Genomic DNA, 16,307 nt, shown 5'->3' on the forward strand with positions numbered 1-16,307 from the left:
GGTAGATTTCGAAATGCCTGAACCCATTCCCTGAAAACCTGCCACCAGGACCTCACTGAACATGTTTGGATTGCCAGCAGGTAACCCTACCCCGTGCCTCTGGCCATGTACAGACTGTCTTTCACACACAAAGGCTTAGGGTGGGATGAGCGGGAGGGAAACGCGGCTTTCTTCGAAGACTTGGAGCCGCGGGACTTCTGGGGGCAGGGATGCGGTTCCCGAGAGCCAGCGGCAGAGAAAGCGAAGGGGGAGGGCGGTGTCACTTCGGAGCCTGACTCCGGCCCGGAGTGGGAGGAGTCGCCCGGAGATTCAGCCAGGCAGAAAACCCCCAACGCCAGAAAGCTTTCAAAAGTGTGGGGATCCCGCGGCAGAGTTGGCCAGAAGCAGGAGGCGCTGCCCGGAGGAGCCCGCGGGTGCCTGCAAAAGACCCCGGACAAGGCGACGGGGGCGTCCTGGAGGAAGGACCGGGGAGGTCGCTGTGCCCCCCAACCAACCACCCACCCAGCCCCACACCCGGCGGGGTAATTTCAACCCCCCCGGCGCACCGCAGGCGCTTAAGCGGTCGCAGGAGCTAGCGGAGAGGAGTCCCGATTCCGAGGAAAGAAGGAAGGGACCCTTCGGAGCTGGCCGCGCTCGCTGGTGCTGAAACGGTCCGCCGGCTGGGAAGCATGCTCGACGGCAAGTGAGCGCCCCCGGGACCGGGGCTCGCTTGCATTCCCCGCGAGGATCCAGCGGCAGGTGGGTCGCGGCGGCCCTTCAGCACGGTAAGCGGGGACCCCCTCGACTGCCTGGTGGCGCCTCGGTGGGAAGGGCGGGCGCTTCTGGGGCCGCTCCCCCGCCCCGGCCCCATTCTGAACCCGGAAATCACTTCCAAGTTGGAAGAGTTCGTGCAGAGGAAGGAAGCAAGGAGGTTGGAAGTGGAGTGGGAAGGAAGCAAGGAAGCAAGCAAGGAGGTTGGAAGTTGAGTGAGAAGGAAGGAAGCAAGGAAGCAAGCAAGGAAGGAAGGTGTTGACAGATGAGAGAGAGACACACAGAGAAAGAAAAACAGAGTCAGACAGACAGACAGACAGACAACAAGCCGGCAGGCAGGTAGATAAATACGAAGATAATGGATGGATAGATGATATCAAGGAAAGAGGGACAGAAGTGAGAGAGGAAGATAGGTAGGTAGGTAGGTAGGTAGGTAGAGGAAGGAAGGAAGGAAGGAAGGAAGGAAGGAAGGAAGGAAGGAAGGAAGGAAGGAAGGAAGGAAGGAAGGAATATTCACCCAGCCTTTAATTGCCCACCTTGATATTGAACGTACCCAGGTGCAATTAAAAGCTCATTAAAGTGTATTAGTTCATATGCATTAATCTTGAGCGCGTGTCCACAGTGATTCTGGAATTGTTTTTCTGGGTCCCCAGGGGCCTCATTCCAATCACTTAGTGATTGTATGAAATCATAGTTAAAACCACTTAGATTCACAGTCCCCTCGCACACCCTAGCTCTGGGCTCCCTCTAAGTTGTGCACCTGCTAACAACCCAGGAAGCCCCGCTTCTTGGCCATCTGGAGACACCCAGGGTCTCATGCTACCCACTGACCATTTTAGGATCACAGTGGCTCTGATCTACTCAGGAAGGGAAGTGCTCTGCTCAGTAGGGTGGTAAAAGTAGAAGGAACTCTGTTCTTTAGGAGAGCCACTGAACCAACACTTTCTACAAGAAACTGAGTCACGAATCGGTTCCTGATCCAGGGTAGGATCTTACCACTTGGCAGGGAGATACAAGTAATCAAGTTAACTAGGGATGTGAGATCCCAGAGGCAGTTTGATTGCAGGTGTTCCAATTCACAACCAAAGTGTTTAAGATGTTGGGGTTACAGGTGCTCCACATAAATGAGTGTGTATATACTGGTGCTAAGGAAGCCATTATAAACTCCATTAATATTTTTTTCCCAATGGAAATCTCAGGGTAGGATTTCAAATTAACGAACCAGCAGGGAAGGAAGCAACTGTATTGTCAGATTTTACTTTAAGTTCCGGTGAGTCTTGGAGAACCGAAACCATTTTATTATTTATTTATTATTCAAATGCATTACTCACCTTCCCCCGAGGGCTCGAGGCGAGTTGCAACATCAGAATAAAAACCCCAATAAAACCTCTTAAAAACTGACATAAAAACTAAGAATACAAATACAAATGACCTCATTTAGTGAGCCCCGGACAAATTGCCGATGTTGTTTTAGTTATGCGCCTATGTAAATGCTATCAAGTTGCAACAGTCTTCTGCTCTTCTTAGAAAGGGGCTTTCGGGGCAAGGGAGAACCAGAGATGGTTTGTCATTGCCTTTCTCAGCAGAGCCTTCCTCGGTGGTCTCCCATTCAAGGACCGACCCTGTCCAGCTTCTCAGATATTGACAAGATCGGGCGATACCAAATCGTTCCAATCCAAATCCCTTCTGTCCCATTTACTCAAGTGTAAAACAGGAATAGCATTGGGCTTTGCAAAGTCTTGCTTGAAATGTGCCAGAGAGAAATTTATTTCGGTCCCTGCCTGGAGCAAGGATGAGGTGAACTGTATATTTAAATGAACCCTAACCTAGATAGCCCAATCTTGTGAGAAGCAAAGCAGGATCGTTCCTGTCTAGCATTTGGATGGGAGACCTTTGAGCAATACCAGGGTTGTGACACCCAGGCAAGCCACCCCTTGACGCCCGTTGCTTTGAAAACCCTATTTATTTATATTTAAATTTATATACCACCGCTCTCAAAGACTCATGGCAGTTTACAATAAAAGAATAAAACAACCCATTCCATAAAACCCCAATTAGAGAAAATACAATTAAAATACATTTAAAAAATGTTGATTCATTGGAGGTCACCTTGAAGTCAAACTCAACAAATAAAGGGGGTCATCGATGGTCCAGGAATGGAGACTTCTCCATGGATTGGTATCTTCTCATTCTCTCTTACAAACCAGGAAGGTAGCCATTCTTACACACTCCCCAGGCAATCTGCTCCGTTGACTCCTTCCTTCCGATGCAGGAAGTATCCTGCCATTGAGATTTGCATGCACCTTTTCATCTCTTGATCATCACCAGGAGAACAGTATCAGGTGATCTTTGCTGGTTGTAAAGGTGCTATTGGGCCCCAATTGTGTTGTGTTGCAAGACAACCCAGTTTGCTTGCAGAAGGCCTGGGTTTCTATCCCTATTCCCTAGCACTCTCTAAGGCCTGCTATAAGGATCTGCAGGTGAAGAGCTGAGAGAGAACTGACGGAGACTTTAGAGAACCTCTGCCTTGCAGAGCAGATCCCCCGTGGCTGGATGCATAAACTCCAAGGCCACCTAATCGACCCAGCCATATTAATAATTCTAAGATTCTTTGCGGTAGCATTCCTCTCCCTACCAGAAGAAAGAGGACTTGACTCCCTACAACTCTGCAAGGGCCTAAATATTATCAGCCCATTTGGCCTACTTCTGCCCAGGTGGCGATAAGATTGAGGGCCCCTCCTCAGTTGGGCCAGGACAGCAGGCTCTCCTCCCATTGCAACTTTTCCCCTGAGGCGTCGGAAGGGGCTGTTGTCGAACAGAGCGGTGGGGAGAGGGCTAGTGGGTCATCAGACTCAGAATGGTTTTGGTTGGGGATGGTTATATCTTATTGTGTTTTTTTTAATGTTGTAACCCGCTGCAAGTTGGCTTGCTGGGAGCGGCGGGTAATAAATCCAATAATAATAATAATAATAATAATAATAATAATAATAATAATAATAATAATAATAATAATAATAATAATAATGGAATTAAACTGTTTATCAAGAGCCCCTACAGCCAACAACTCCCTCCCCCGTGATATTTATCTCCATGCCAAACCTAGCCCTGCTACTAACCCTCCTTGTTTGAGCCCCCCCCCTCCAATTCTTAAACCACTTTTATGCATAAACCTCGGACTATTAGCGATTCCATTCCAAGCCTTGCTGTATGCTCCCTCTTATGGTCTGGCTAAGCCTCCAGCTCAAAATACGCCCTTGCTGGGGCCCTCCGAGGAGTCGCACGGAGGGACCAACAGACAGACTGGGCGTAAAGCAGCTTTGTAGGTTTGACGCTCACACACCCTGCTAGCTTAGAGTAGTGGTTAGGGGCGCCGACTTCTAATCTGGCAAGCTGAGTTTGATTCCCTGCTCCTCCACATGTAGTGATCTTGGGGTGACCTTGAACTAGTCACAGTCCTCCTTGATAGTGCTGTTCTTGCAAAGCAGTCCTGTCAGAGATCTCTCAGCCTCGCCTACCTCCCAGAATGTCTGTTGCAGGGAGAGGAAAAAGAAGGTGATTTTAAGCCACTGAGACTCTGCCTGGGAGAGAAAAAGTAGCATACAAGAACCAACTCTTCTTCTTCTTCTTCTTCTTCTTCTTCTTCTTCTTCTTCTTCTTCTTCTTCTTCTTCTTCTTCTTCTTCTTCTTCTTCTTCTTCTTCCTAACTCCCAGAGTGTCTGTTGTGGGGAGAAGACAGGGAAGGTGATTGTAACACATTTTGAGACTCATGGTAGAAAAAAGCGGCATATAAAAACCAATTCTTCTCCTCCTCCTCCTCCTCCTCCTCCTGGCCACACTAGAGGGTTTCAAAGGGCAGTGATATTCCCCAGAGTTTGATTAAGGAAGGGGGAGGAGAGATGGGGAATGAGTGGGGCCAAAAAATAATGGTTTGGAGAAAAAAAAGATTGGGAGGGTGATCTCATTCTCTCCCCACCGCTTCCAGGACGGGAAACATGATACATCTTTCTGTGCCCTTTGGCTGAGCCCCATCTGGCCCTGCTCTCCCCAGACTTTCCTGACTGCCTTGAGAGCCACAGCTTGTCATTTGGTGGGAATATTAATCAGAGGCACCCCTCCGTCCCTGGGTCCTTTTCCAGCCCTTGCTTTTGCCCTGGCATTTCTTGAGTGGGCAGTGGAGAGCTGGACTCCGGTTCAGGGGCGTTTGGTTGGCAAAAGAGGGGAGGAAAGGACTGTCAAAGCCCAGAGTGGGCCAGATCCTCAGATGACAGCTTGTTAGGCTATTTGCAGTTGGAAAAAATGGGGGCGGGAGAGACCTGAACAATCTTCTTTTTAAAGGAAGGTACCCAAAAGCCTACTTTTGGAGAAAGACACATACATAAACAACAGAAACAGGTGACGTTAACTTTTGCACAAATTTGGAGCGGGTGGGCTGGAATTTTCATTGAGGGCTTTGATCTTTGGGGGAGGGAATCCGTTCCATGTTTAGACTGATGGCTTGATTGAGATGTCTCTATCCCTCCTTTCCTCATGGTTTTCTGTTAAACTAAAATCGCCAGCTGCAAATCTCGCTTTTTGCTGCTTGTTCAAAGATTTTTGAAATTCAAACCATCCCCCTCCCCCCCCCCCCAAAATAGCCCAGGGAAGCAGGCTGGCCTTGCAGTGCCTCCAGAAGATCTCCAATGAGCCCCCTCTCTCTCTTTTGAAACTTCTCTCCCCCCCCAAAGAAAGTGTGTTTTCTGTTCATCTTTGAGGGATGTGTGTTTTTAAAAGACAAAGGGAACAGTTAATCCTGCTGATAAAAGTTTGGTTTGAAATAATAATATTAAGCATCAGCTAGGGTGGCCAATGTGTGGCTCTCCAGATGTCCATGGACTACAATTCCCATGAGCAAATCGTGTAGCCAGTCCTTAAGTCTCTCTAATGACGTTAAGCTATATGATCCCGAAAGAGGCTAAGAAATGTGTTGGCTCTGTTCAGGCCGTTGTTAATACAATTAAAAGGTTAGTCATCATTGACTCATATCCTTAAAAGTCCATGCATTCATTTGTTCGTTTGCTTGTTTGCTCATTCATTCATTCATTCATTCATTCATTCATTCATTCATTCATTCATTCATTCATTCATTCATTCATTCATTCATTCATTCATTGTTTTATATACCGCCACTCCCAGCAGTTTACATATAATAGATAAAAAACCCATGCATCTTAAAACATTCTAACCTCAGTTAGTCAGCAATAAAATTCTCATCTCTAATGATTGCGGCATAATGTATGATGCTGAAGGGAACAGAGCTGGGACAGAGGCTTAGAGAAGCCAGCCATGTAGTAATCTGGTCCGAAGCAGAGCAATTGATCTGATGAATTGATGAAGAGGAAAAAGGTTCCTGCCAGCTAAGCTCTGCCTTACAAGCCCCGCTTTCTGTATCACCACCTTTAGAAGTGTAGTAGAAAGGAGAGCTGGCCTTTTGGACCCCACTTTTCACTGCTGGAAGGAGTCTCAAGGCAGCTTACAATTGCCTTCCCTTCCCTTCCTCTCCCCATGACCAACACCCTGTGAGGTGGGTGAGGCTGAGAGAACCCTGATATTACTGAAGAAGAAGAAGAGTTGGTTCTTATATGCCACTTTTCTCTACCAGAAGGAGTCTCAAAGCGGCTTACAGTCGCCTTTCCTTTCCTCTCCCCATGACCAACACCCTGTGAGGTAGGGGGAGGCTAAGAGAACCCTAAGAGAACTGCTGTGTAAGAAAGTGTGCAGCTCACATAGCAACCTGACAGGAATCTTTCCCTCTTCCTCAATTTTCTGACCATGGCTAAAGTCAGATAAATGGCTTTGTTTGTTTCTTACCAGATGTGTGCCTTGAAGAAGAAGAAGAGTTGGTTATTATAGGCCGATTTTCTCTACCTGAAGGAGTCTCAAAGCGTCTTACAATCACCTTCACTTTCTTCTTCCCACAACAGACACTCTGTGAGGGAGGTAAGACTGAGAGAGCCCTGATATTCCTGCTCGGTCAGAACAGCTTTATCAGAGTCTCAAAGCTGCTTACAGTCGCCTTCCCTTTTCTGTCCCCACAACAGACACCCTGTGAGGGAGGTGAGGCTGAGAGAGCCCTGATATCACTGCTTGGTCAGAACAACTTTATCAGGGCTGTGGTGAGCCCAAGGACACCCAGCAGGTTGCATGTGGGGGAGCAGGGAATCGAACCTGGCTCACCAGATCAGACATCTGCACTCCTAACCAGTAAACCGAGCTGGCTTGGCTCCCTAGGTTTCTAACCTGGCTACGCTTGTGGGCCTTTAAGGATACAATGACTCAAAAATCACCTCTTCTTCTCGTTAGATTTTGGAAGCTAAACAGGGTCAACCATTTCTAGTATTTAGAAGGGAAGGCCTGGGTTGGGGCATGGAACCGGGCAATGGCTAGCCACCTCTGAACATATGTTCCCTTGAAAGCCCCACTGGGGTCCCCATAAGTCAGCTTTGACAGCCCTACCCCCCACAACTGCATGGAGACAATATATTCCCCATGTGCAAGCATTCTACACGGTGGTATAATTTAGCCCTCCACCCCTGTGACACGGCCTTGCCGTGGTTTGACAACTCTGCCTGGTGCATGTGTGTTTTTAAACTCCTAGAGTGGTGATAAAAGTAACCAGGTTTATCGCACACCCAGGGCCCACAAAGTGTGGCAGGGGAGAGGCCATTGGCTTAACAGTTCACAGGCCGAGCCAGCCTGTCCTTCTGGGATCTGCCTGCCCTACATTTTTAACACATCCATGGTAACTGCTCCCAAAGGCCCACGGAAAGAAGAATGTGGTTTTCATAAAGCCCAAGAACTGTGCCCTCCAAGGACACTCTCCGGTTCGTACACAGGAGCCGAGCCCTGGGATATCATCGGCCAGGTGTGCACAGGAACCTGGCCCCCATGTACGCTTTGGGGGCAGGCCTGTTTCTGACATTTTAATTACTTACAAAGAGATAATTAGGGTCTGCTTGGACCCCGGAGGAGGCTCTGCCCGTTTGCGCAACAATTATCACTTTAATCCACTCTGCCAGTCCCATCAGGCATATTAAAATTTTGGATTTGCCACATTGGGCTGATTAGTTGGATGGCATCTCGGAGACGAAAGCCGCTTACACAGTTAAGCTTGATTAAATGAGTCAGTCAAGCCGACGAGGGGTTGATTATCGTGAAACCAGGGCTGGTGTTCAGCCCGGTTTCTGGTGTCAACGATTCGCCAGAGGGAAACGAGGTTGACGGGGCGCTCGAGTTAGAGAAGCACAAGCAGAGATCACAGGAAAGCCTGCCTCTCCTCTTGTTTCAGAGGGCTCGAAAGAGACGCTCGTCCTGAACCGAGACTCCGTCTTTACCCATGAGGAGTTGAAAAGGAATATTTGCAAACACGCAGCATTCAAGTGCTTGACATTCAGCCATATTTGCAAACACTTGACATTCAGTCAACAGCCAACAACCACAGAATCATAGAATCACAGAATCATAGAGTTGGAAGGGGCCATACAGGCCATCTAGTCCAACCCCCTGCTCAACGCAGGATCAGCCCAAAGCATCCAAGAAAAGTGTGTATCCAACCTTTGCTTGAAGACTGCCAGTGAGGGGGAGCTCACCACCTCCTTAGGCAGCCTATTCCACTGCTGAACTACTCTGACTGTGAAAAATTTTTTCCCTGATATCTAGCCTATATCGTTGTACTTGAAGTTTAAACCCATTACTGCATGTCCTCTCCTCTGCAGCCAGCAGAAACAGCCTCCTGCCCTCCTCCACGTGACAACCTTTCAAATACTTAAAGAGGGTTATCATGTCCCCTCTCAACCTCCTTTTCTCCAGGCGGAAGATTCCCAAGTCCCTCTACCTATCTTCATAGGGCTTGGTCCCTTGGCCCCAGATCATCCTCGTCTCTCTCCAGCCCCCATCCCAAGTTATATATTGTGTCCCTTTATATGGCACAAAGTCCCCTTCAGGATACAGCTATGGGAATGGTGGCCACGGATTCCATCTGCCCCCTCTTCTCTTCTCCCTTGAGGAAATTATATTGGGGAGGGGGGAGAATGGGTATGAGTCAGCACAGTAATTGTTTTTCTGCTGTGTTTCAAGTTTTCATCTTTTTTATTGTAAATTTGTCTGTGGTTTTAAGGGGAGTTTTATTGGGGATTTTATTGGGGATTTAATATAGACTCTGTAACTCACCACAAGCCATTCGGGAGTGGCGGGTAAGAAATTGAATGAATGAATGAATGAATGAATGAATGAATGAATGAATGAATGAATGAATGAATGAATATTTTGGGAGGCCATGCCATGAGGCCTTTGCATCAGACACTCAAGTGGAGGTTTGTGCCATGCAAATTCATGCATGTCCTTTTCTCCTCATAACCAGGGCATATGGATCGAAGTGGCAGCCATCTTCTGCCCTGCCAGCTTGGTGTACCGGTTAGGAGTGCAGACTTATAATTTGGGGAGCTGGGTTCAATTCTGCAGTCCCCCACATGTGGCCAGCTGGGTGATCTTGGGCTCGCCACAGCCCTGAGAAAGCTTTTCTCACCAAGCAGTAATATCAGGACTCTCTCAGCCTCACCCACCTCACAGGGTATCTGTGGTGGGGAGAGGAAAGCCTCTTTGAGACTCCTTCGAGTAGAGAAAAGCGGCATATAAGAACCAACTCTTCTTCTTCTTCAGTAATATTGGGGCTCTCTCAGCCTTACCCACCTCACAGGGTGTCTGTTGTGGGGAGGGGAAAGGGAAGGCGATTGTAAGTCACGTTGAGACTCCTTCAGGTAGAGAAAAGCGGCATATAAGAACCAACTGTTCTTCTTCTTCAGTAATCTCAGGGCTCTCTCAGCCTCACCCACCTCACAGGGTGTCTGTTGTGGGGAGAGGAAAGGGAAGGCGACTGTAAGCCGCTTTGAGACTCCTTCGGGTAGAGAAAAGCGGCATATAAGAACCAACTCTTCTTCTTCAGTAATCTCAGGGCTCTCTCAGCCTCACCCACCTCACAGGGTGTCTGTTGTGGGGAGGGGAAAGGGAAGGCGATTGTAAGCCACTTTGAGGCTCCTTCGAGTAGTGAAAAGCAGCATATAAGAACCAACTCTTTTTCTTCCCCTTCTTTGTAGAGTCTTCATTTTAAAGGGCAGAGATATTTTACATTTCTGATCATTGGTGACTTCATCTGTCTCTGTCATGTCGTTTTCCCAGGGAGAAGGGATGGCCAAGCCTTATGCCAAGTCCAAAGAGATGGCCGAGCTCATATCTTCCCAGCCGTGGATCGATGAAGCCCTGAGCTCCCAGGACGAGATGAAGGAGGAAGACGGCCGACAAGCCCCCTACGGCATCCTCGCCGGCATGAATGAAGATCACGACAGCATTGAGGAGGAAGAGGAGGAAGATGACGGTGGGAAGCCAAAGAGAAGGGGGCCGAAGAAGAAAAAGATGACCAAGGCGAGGCTGGAGCGGTTCAGGGCCCGGAGGGTCAAGGCGAATGCCCGGGAGCGAACGCGAATGCATGGCCTCAACGACGCTCTGGACAACCTTCGGCGGGTGATGCCTTGCTACTCCAAAACGCAGAAGCTGTCCAAAATCGAGACCTTGAGACTAGCCAGGAACTACATTTGGGCTTTGTCTGAGGTTCTGGAGAGTGGGCAGACCCCTGAAGGGAAAGGGTTCGTGGACATGCTCTGCAAAGGTCTATCCCAACCCACCAGCAACCTGGTGGCCGGCTGTCTCCAGCTGGGACCTCAGTCTTTGTTTGTGGAGAAAGCCGAGGAGAAAAACTCCCCCTCTGACTCCGTGGTGCCCAGCCACAGTTTCTCCTACCAGTCCCCGGGGCTGCCCAGCCCGCCCTATGGAACCATGGAGACCCATGTGGTACATCTCAAGCCCCCCACGTTCAAAAGCCTGGTGGACCCTGCTTTCAGCAACCACCACCCAGACTGCACATCTCCTCCCTACGAGGGTCCCCTGACACCTCCACTGAGCATCAGTGGGAACTTCTCCCTAAAGCAAGACGGGTCTCCAGATCTGGAGAAATCCTACAGCTTCATGGCCCACTACCCATCGGTCAGCCTGGGCAGCTCTCATGGGCACACCTCTCATTTCTCAACCGCCATGCCCAGGTATGACATCCCCATAGATATGACTTATGACTCTTACCCTCACCATGTGGTGGGAGCCCAACTCAATGCAATATTCAGCGAATAACCTAAGGAGTTTTTCATGGCCGTGGACTACAGGGCGAGGATGCTTAAAGCGATTTCGGCTTCGTCTGTAGGGTTGTGGAAGGAAGGATCCCATCTGCTCCAATGGTATATGAAGGTAAAATCTGGACTGGTTTCAGAAGGTCCCTTGGGAAGAGTCCCCCACCCTGACATACCCCGTTTCTTATGATCCTGGATGTATTTTGGTGGTGCTGAACTAGGGTCTTTTGGATCGGTGCCCATTCTGCAAGAACATCTCAACATTTTCTCATTGGTTGGTCATTTAGGACAAGGGCATGCTAACGGGCAAAGACCAGCAGGGCCTGTTTGAAAACACCATCACTGCATTAAGGATCGATTCAGGCTCACAACTGTTCAGTCACACAGCAAGTGGTTATTTTTCCACAGGAAAAAAAGGTGAGAAATGGCCAGTAACTTTCATGAGGACAGCAGTGTTGCTATTTCTCCACTTCTACCGAAGACACTCGAGACTTCCAAAGTCTAGCACTAAGATGAAGGTGGGCTTTCTCCAGATGAGCCAGATCAAGTCCTTCTCCTGCCAGATCCAAAGTAGTGACTGTATCTCAAAATGGAAGATCTTCTCATCTTTCCAGTGGGATGAAATGCTCCCTCTGATTCCTCCCCCTACATCTGGGTGTAGAACAGAGTTTCCTTGACTGCGTTGCAAGGTCCGTACCACCAGCAATAACCAGTGGAAACGTACAAGACACTTGCATGAGTTGGAGGTGAAAGTATGGGAGGGTTAAAGCCATAGATTTCACCTGACAGAGACAAAAGAGCCCACAGTCCCAGATACCGAACAACAAGAGCTGGCCAAAATCCAAGGCTTCCTAGAAGCAACATAGCCACATAGCCAAGAGGTGATCAAGGGCACTCGATACATGTTCAGGGGGACTCTTCTCTCCAACCAGATGATAGCGTATTTTGTTATAGATTCCATCTAACATGTGATAAGTGGGAAACCCAAGTCTTAGGCTCCATATCAGCTTATAAAACATATGCTAACACTTGACTTCATCTTGGCCGGCTGTCATCATGATTTGGAATTTGCAGTTATGGCCAACGTTCCCTTCTCCCCACCCCCCCATACAATTTGCATTTGTTTTTGTCAAGCAGCTGAGGATACTGTTGTTCGTAGTTGTCCAACAAAATGCCACCGTGTCAAGATCAGTTGCTAAACACTGGTGCTTATTCAGATTGAAACCTGGGCACCAGGTGACAATGACCAGGGAAGCTGCTCCTGTCTCGAGTTCCACCCATCATCTCATGTTTAGAATGAGACATTCAAGAAATAACAGCTGCCAGATATTTAGTTGGGAGAATTGGGTGGGAAAAGCCAAGAATGATGACTCCCTGAATATTTATCAGGGAAGCATGAGGACTGTCTTGGCCAAGGTCTATTTTATTGTACAAATATTTCTTTTGATAAACTCAGTTACCAAACACAGGTATTAATTTCCGTTTGTTGCCAAAGCTATCTGTGAGAAGTCCAGTACAAACAGTGTTTACGGCAGCTTCTTCGGAGTATCCCCGGCACAAAACTATCACCGCTACAATTTTTGAAGGATTCATGGGTTCGTCATTTGAGGAAACATCTCAGGAGTGCCAAAGGAAGAGTTTTGTTAAAATCCTAGCTCCGTTACGCAGGGAAGGTTTCACATCGTCAAATGAGGCCATTTTGCCCCTAGTGAATTTAATAGTTCCTGCTTCAGGCGACACAAAAGAGAAATTCCAATGGAAAATGATGGTGGTTCATGCATCCCTGCTTTGTAGGTCTGGCTAGGCATTTGATTCCTTGAAAAAGGATCTGTGCACACCCGTTGCACCATTGGTCCAACAAGTTCAGTATCGTCTACTCAGGTGGGTAGCTGCTGTCCAAGGACCTAGGTGGAGGTCTTTCACATCACTTAACAAGGCTGGAGCCTTCTGCATGCCAAGCAGATGTTCTACCACTGAGACACAGCCCCTTCCTTGAATTCTGGTCAGTTGACAGGTCAAATGCTGAGTGAACACCAGGTTGGGTCCTGCAGATCCATTCCACTCACAGGGAAATTCTTCTGAGTGAAGAAGACAGCCCTTGTGGAAGGATCTTCATTCTGTTGGAGAAGGACTCCCTCCATGAGAAGAAGACCGCTTGCTTGCTTCACGGCTCCAGTTAAATTAAATGAATTTCTTTTTTAAAATAAATGTAATGAAATATTCTGATTCTTAACAATCTTAGATAAGTCCCCCCCACGTTGTTGTTGTTGACAACCCAATCCTTCTCCATGGCACTGACCCAGAACAGGAGGACAGCCAATTTATTGTGTTGTTTTGTCATCCACTCTCAACCAGCTTATGGCCACCCCATAGGAAACCAAGGCAAAAGACACACTCTTGGTTGGCCATTGGCTGCCTCTGAAGAGCAACCCCAGAAGGTGGTCTCCCATCCAAGGACTATCCAGGGCTGACCCTGCTTAGCTTCTAAGATCTGATGAAATTGGGCTAGCCTGGGCCACCAAGGTGAAGGTAGAATAGCCTATGGTCCCAATAAAAAGCCCATAGAAACAAGGCAAATTAAGAGCAATTATTCCATTAAAGTCAATCCAAGGCATCTGCTGGTAATGATTTTTTTTTTAAGCTAATCTGCCACCTACATAGTGGCAATCTTGGCTTGATGGAGCATTTCATGACATTTGACCATTACTGCATAGTAGGAGGAGAAGAAGAAGAGTTGGTTTTTTATATGCCATTTTCTCCACCAGGAGTCTCCAAGTGGTTTACCATCTCCTTCCCACCCTCTCCCCATAACAGACACCCTGTGAGGGAGCTGAGGCTGAGGGAGCCCTGATGTTATTGCTCTGTGAGAGCAGCGCTATCAGGGCTGGGCCGAGACCAAGGTCACCCAGTTGACTGCATGTGGAGGAGCGGGGAACCAAACCCAGCTCGCCAAATTAGAAGCCGCTACTCTTAACCACGACACCAACCAGCCCCCCTTCTTATTGAACTCACAAGGGAGGTCTTAGGTTATCATTTGAGAGAAACCCCCTTATTTTGCAGTGGAATTATAGGATCAGTCTGTAGAGTCCAATCTAGGGCCAGTCCACTGAGCAGCACCCAAACTTGGGGGGGGGGTCACTATGACTTATAAAGGAGCTTGAACTGAACCAAAGCCGGGTTTTCCTGTGCCCCTTTCAGGTTTCAGGAACGCACCTGGCTCACTGGCTGGGAGAAGCCATGTCTTAAGTCCTCTTATTTATTATTTATGTGGTCTCTAAGTTATTTCCTTTGCATAAAATGTGAAATGAATGAATGGCCGGTTTCCTTTCGTTGACTTCTAAAGTGTTAGTTGGTGGTTTTAGCATCACGGAGAGACATGTTGGAGTATTCTCTCTCTCTCCCTCCCTCTCTCCCTCCCTCTCTCTCTGTTTTGTGGTGCCTTTTGATATTTATTTGATATTATTTATTTAACTTATTCCTGTTCCTTCCCCCTTTGAGGATAGGGGCTGGGATGGGGAACTTCAGCCTGAAGCATGAGCAAGCAATAAAATATCGGAAGCTGTTTTCGTCCCCATTGAGAGGAAATGTTGCAGGAGATTTACACATCAGCTGTAGCAGCTTTAGAAGCAATAATCTTCAGGATGCCAGTCCAAGTTTGGAAAATACTTGGAGGTCTTGGGGGAGGGGATGGAATTTGGGGAGGGGAGGGCCTTCAGCAGGGTATAGTGCCACTGAGTCCACCCCCCAAACCAACCATTTTCTCTAGGGCAGGCTTTCTCCATCAGGGGTTTCTTGATGTCTCCTTGGAAGGATTTCCTGACTGAGTGGGGAGTTAATAATTTTTAATATATTTTGAAAATGTGATGAATATATATCAGGGGATATGACTGTATGGTCAGTCCGATTCACCATCCCTTTCCAAAATGGCCAGTGAGAGGCCTGGAGGGGGTGGGAAGGGGAGGGGCCCCAAGTGGGTGTGACCACAGCCATGTTTCCCAACCATGTTCTGCATGCTTGTCCACTCCTGGGGTTTCTTGAAGCCTGAAGAATGTTTCAGAGGGTATCTTGATAGTACAAAAGTGGAGAAAGGCTGCTCTAGGGGAACTGAAGCTGGTTGTCTGGAGATCAATTGTAATACTGGGACAATGGAAACACAAAGTAATCCTTTTTATAAAGTGACAGCTATGCAATACAGGGTTGGCTGGTTTGTTGATTTCTTTTCAAGCAAAGACAGAGGAAGAAGAGGAAGAGTTTGTTCTTATATGCCACTTTTCTCTCCCTGAAGGAGTCTCAAAGTGGCTTACAGTCACCTTCCCTTTCCTCTCCCCACAACAGATGCCCTGTGAGGGAGGGGAGGCTGAGAGCCCTGATATTACTGAAGAAGAAGAGTTGGTTCTTATATGTTAATTTTCTCTACCCAAAAGAATCTCAAAAGTGGCTTCCAATCACCTTCCCTTTCCTCTCCCCACAACAGACACCCTGTGAGGGAGGTGAGGCTGAGAGAACCCTGATATTCCTGCTCATTCAGAACAGTTTTCTCAGTGCCCTGGCAAGCCCAAGGTCACCCAGCTGGCTGCATGTGGAAGAGCGGTGAATCAAACCCAGCTCGCCAGATTAGAAGTCCACACTCTTAACCACTACACCAAGCTGGGACATAGTGAGCTTTTACCAGTCTGGAGGGTAGTGGCAACTAGCTACCTGTGGGGCACAAAATGCTACTTGCTGGCTGCACCTTCCCACAATGCACCAGCATGGTCCCAGGTTGTCGGCCACTGAGCCATGAAAAATACCCCCCCCCCTATTTTGTGGTGAGATATACAGAGATCAGAATTCCATGAATCTATGGTACTCCCAAGGTACCCGTGGACAACAGCTTTTGGAACACAGAGGGGTGACAAACTGGTTGGATTTATGTAAACAATTTGTTTTTTTTGTACTAAAGTATAGAATATCTATATCTATAATCCTTTTGTAAAGAAATCACAATGGGCTTTTCGGCCTCAATAAAAGTGGTGAATCTTGTTTCAACAGAAAGAATGATTTGTGGTCTATTAACCTGATTAATTTCATTCGTTCACACTTTTAAACTTGCATGATGTTGAAAACATTTGAACGCCACTTCCAGCTCAATGCGAAAATCCCAAGGACAAGAATGATCCAAAGAACAAAAATGGTTGCGAACTCCTTATGGGGAAATTCCCAGATACTGGGGGACAGTGAACACAACAGAGGGGCAAGGCCTGGCCTGGCAACCAGCAAGAGATTGGGGAGGAGGAACATGTGGGAGGCACCAAGCAGGGATGGTGGGGCACCAGGAGAAAACCTGGAAGTGACATCATAGAATCATGG

The 16,307-nt window shown here is 47.9% G+C and overlaps 1 protein-coding gene across 2 annotated transcripts; it reads left to right on the forward strand.

Moving 5' to 3' along the window:
• The first annotated feature begins 295 nt into the window (after positions 1-295).
• On the forward strand, positions 296-13,551 carry NEUROD4 (neuronal differentiation 4). 2 transcript variants are annotated; one of them, XM_077329281.1, is made up of 2 exons: positions 296-764; positions 9,879-13,551. In XM_077329281.1, exon 2 carries the CDS (start codon positions 9,946-9,948, stop codon positions 10,960-10,962), a length of 1,017 nt encoding a protein of 338 aa, XP_077185396.1. In that variant the 5' UTR covers positions 296-764; positions 9,879-9,945; the 3' UTR covers positions 10,963-13,551. The 2 variants fall into 2 exon arrangements, with proteins under 2 accessions (XP_077185396.1, XP_077185398.1); XM_077329283.1 differs by having other exon boundaries at positions 299-764; positions 9,961-13,551.
• Positions 13,552-16,307: the final 2,756 nt, after the last annotated feature.

The sequence above is a fragment of the Paroedura picta genome, chromosome 3 (genome assembly GCF_049243985.1).
Source record: "Paroedura picta isolate Pp20150507F chromosome 3, Ppicta_v3.0, whole genome shotgun sequence".
NCBI classification, from domain to species: Eukaryota; Metazoa; Chordata; class Lepidosauria; order Squamata; family Gekkonidae; genus Paroedura; species Paroedura picta.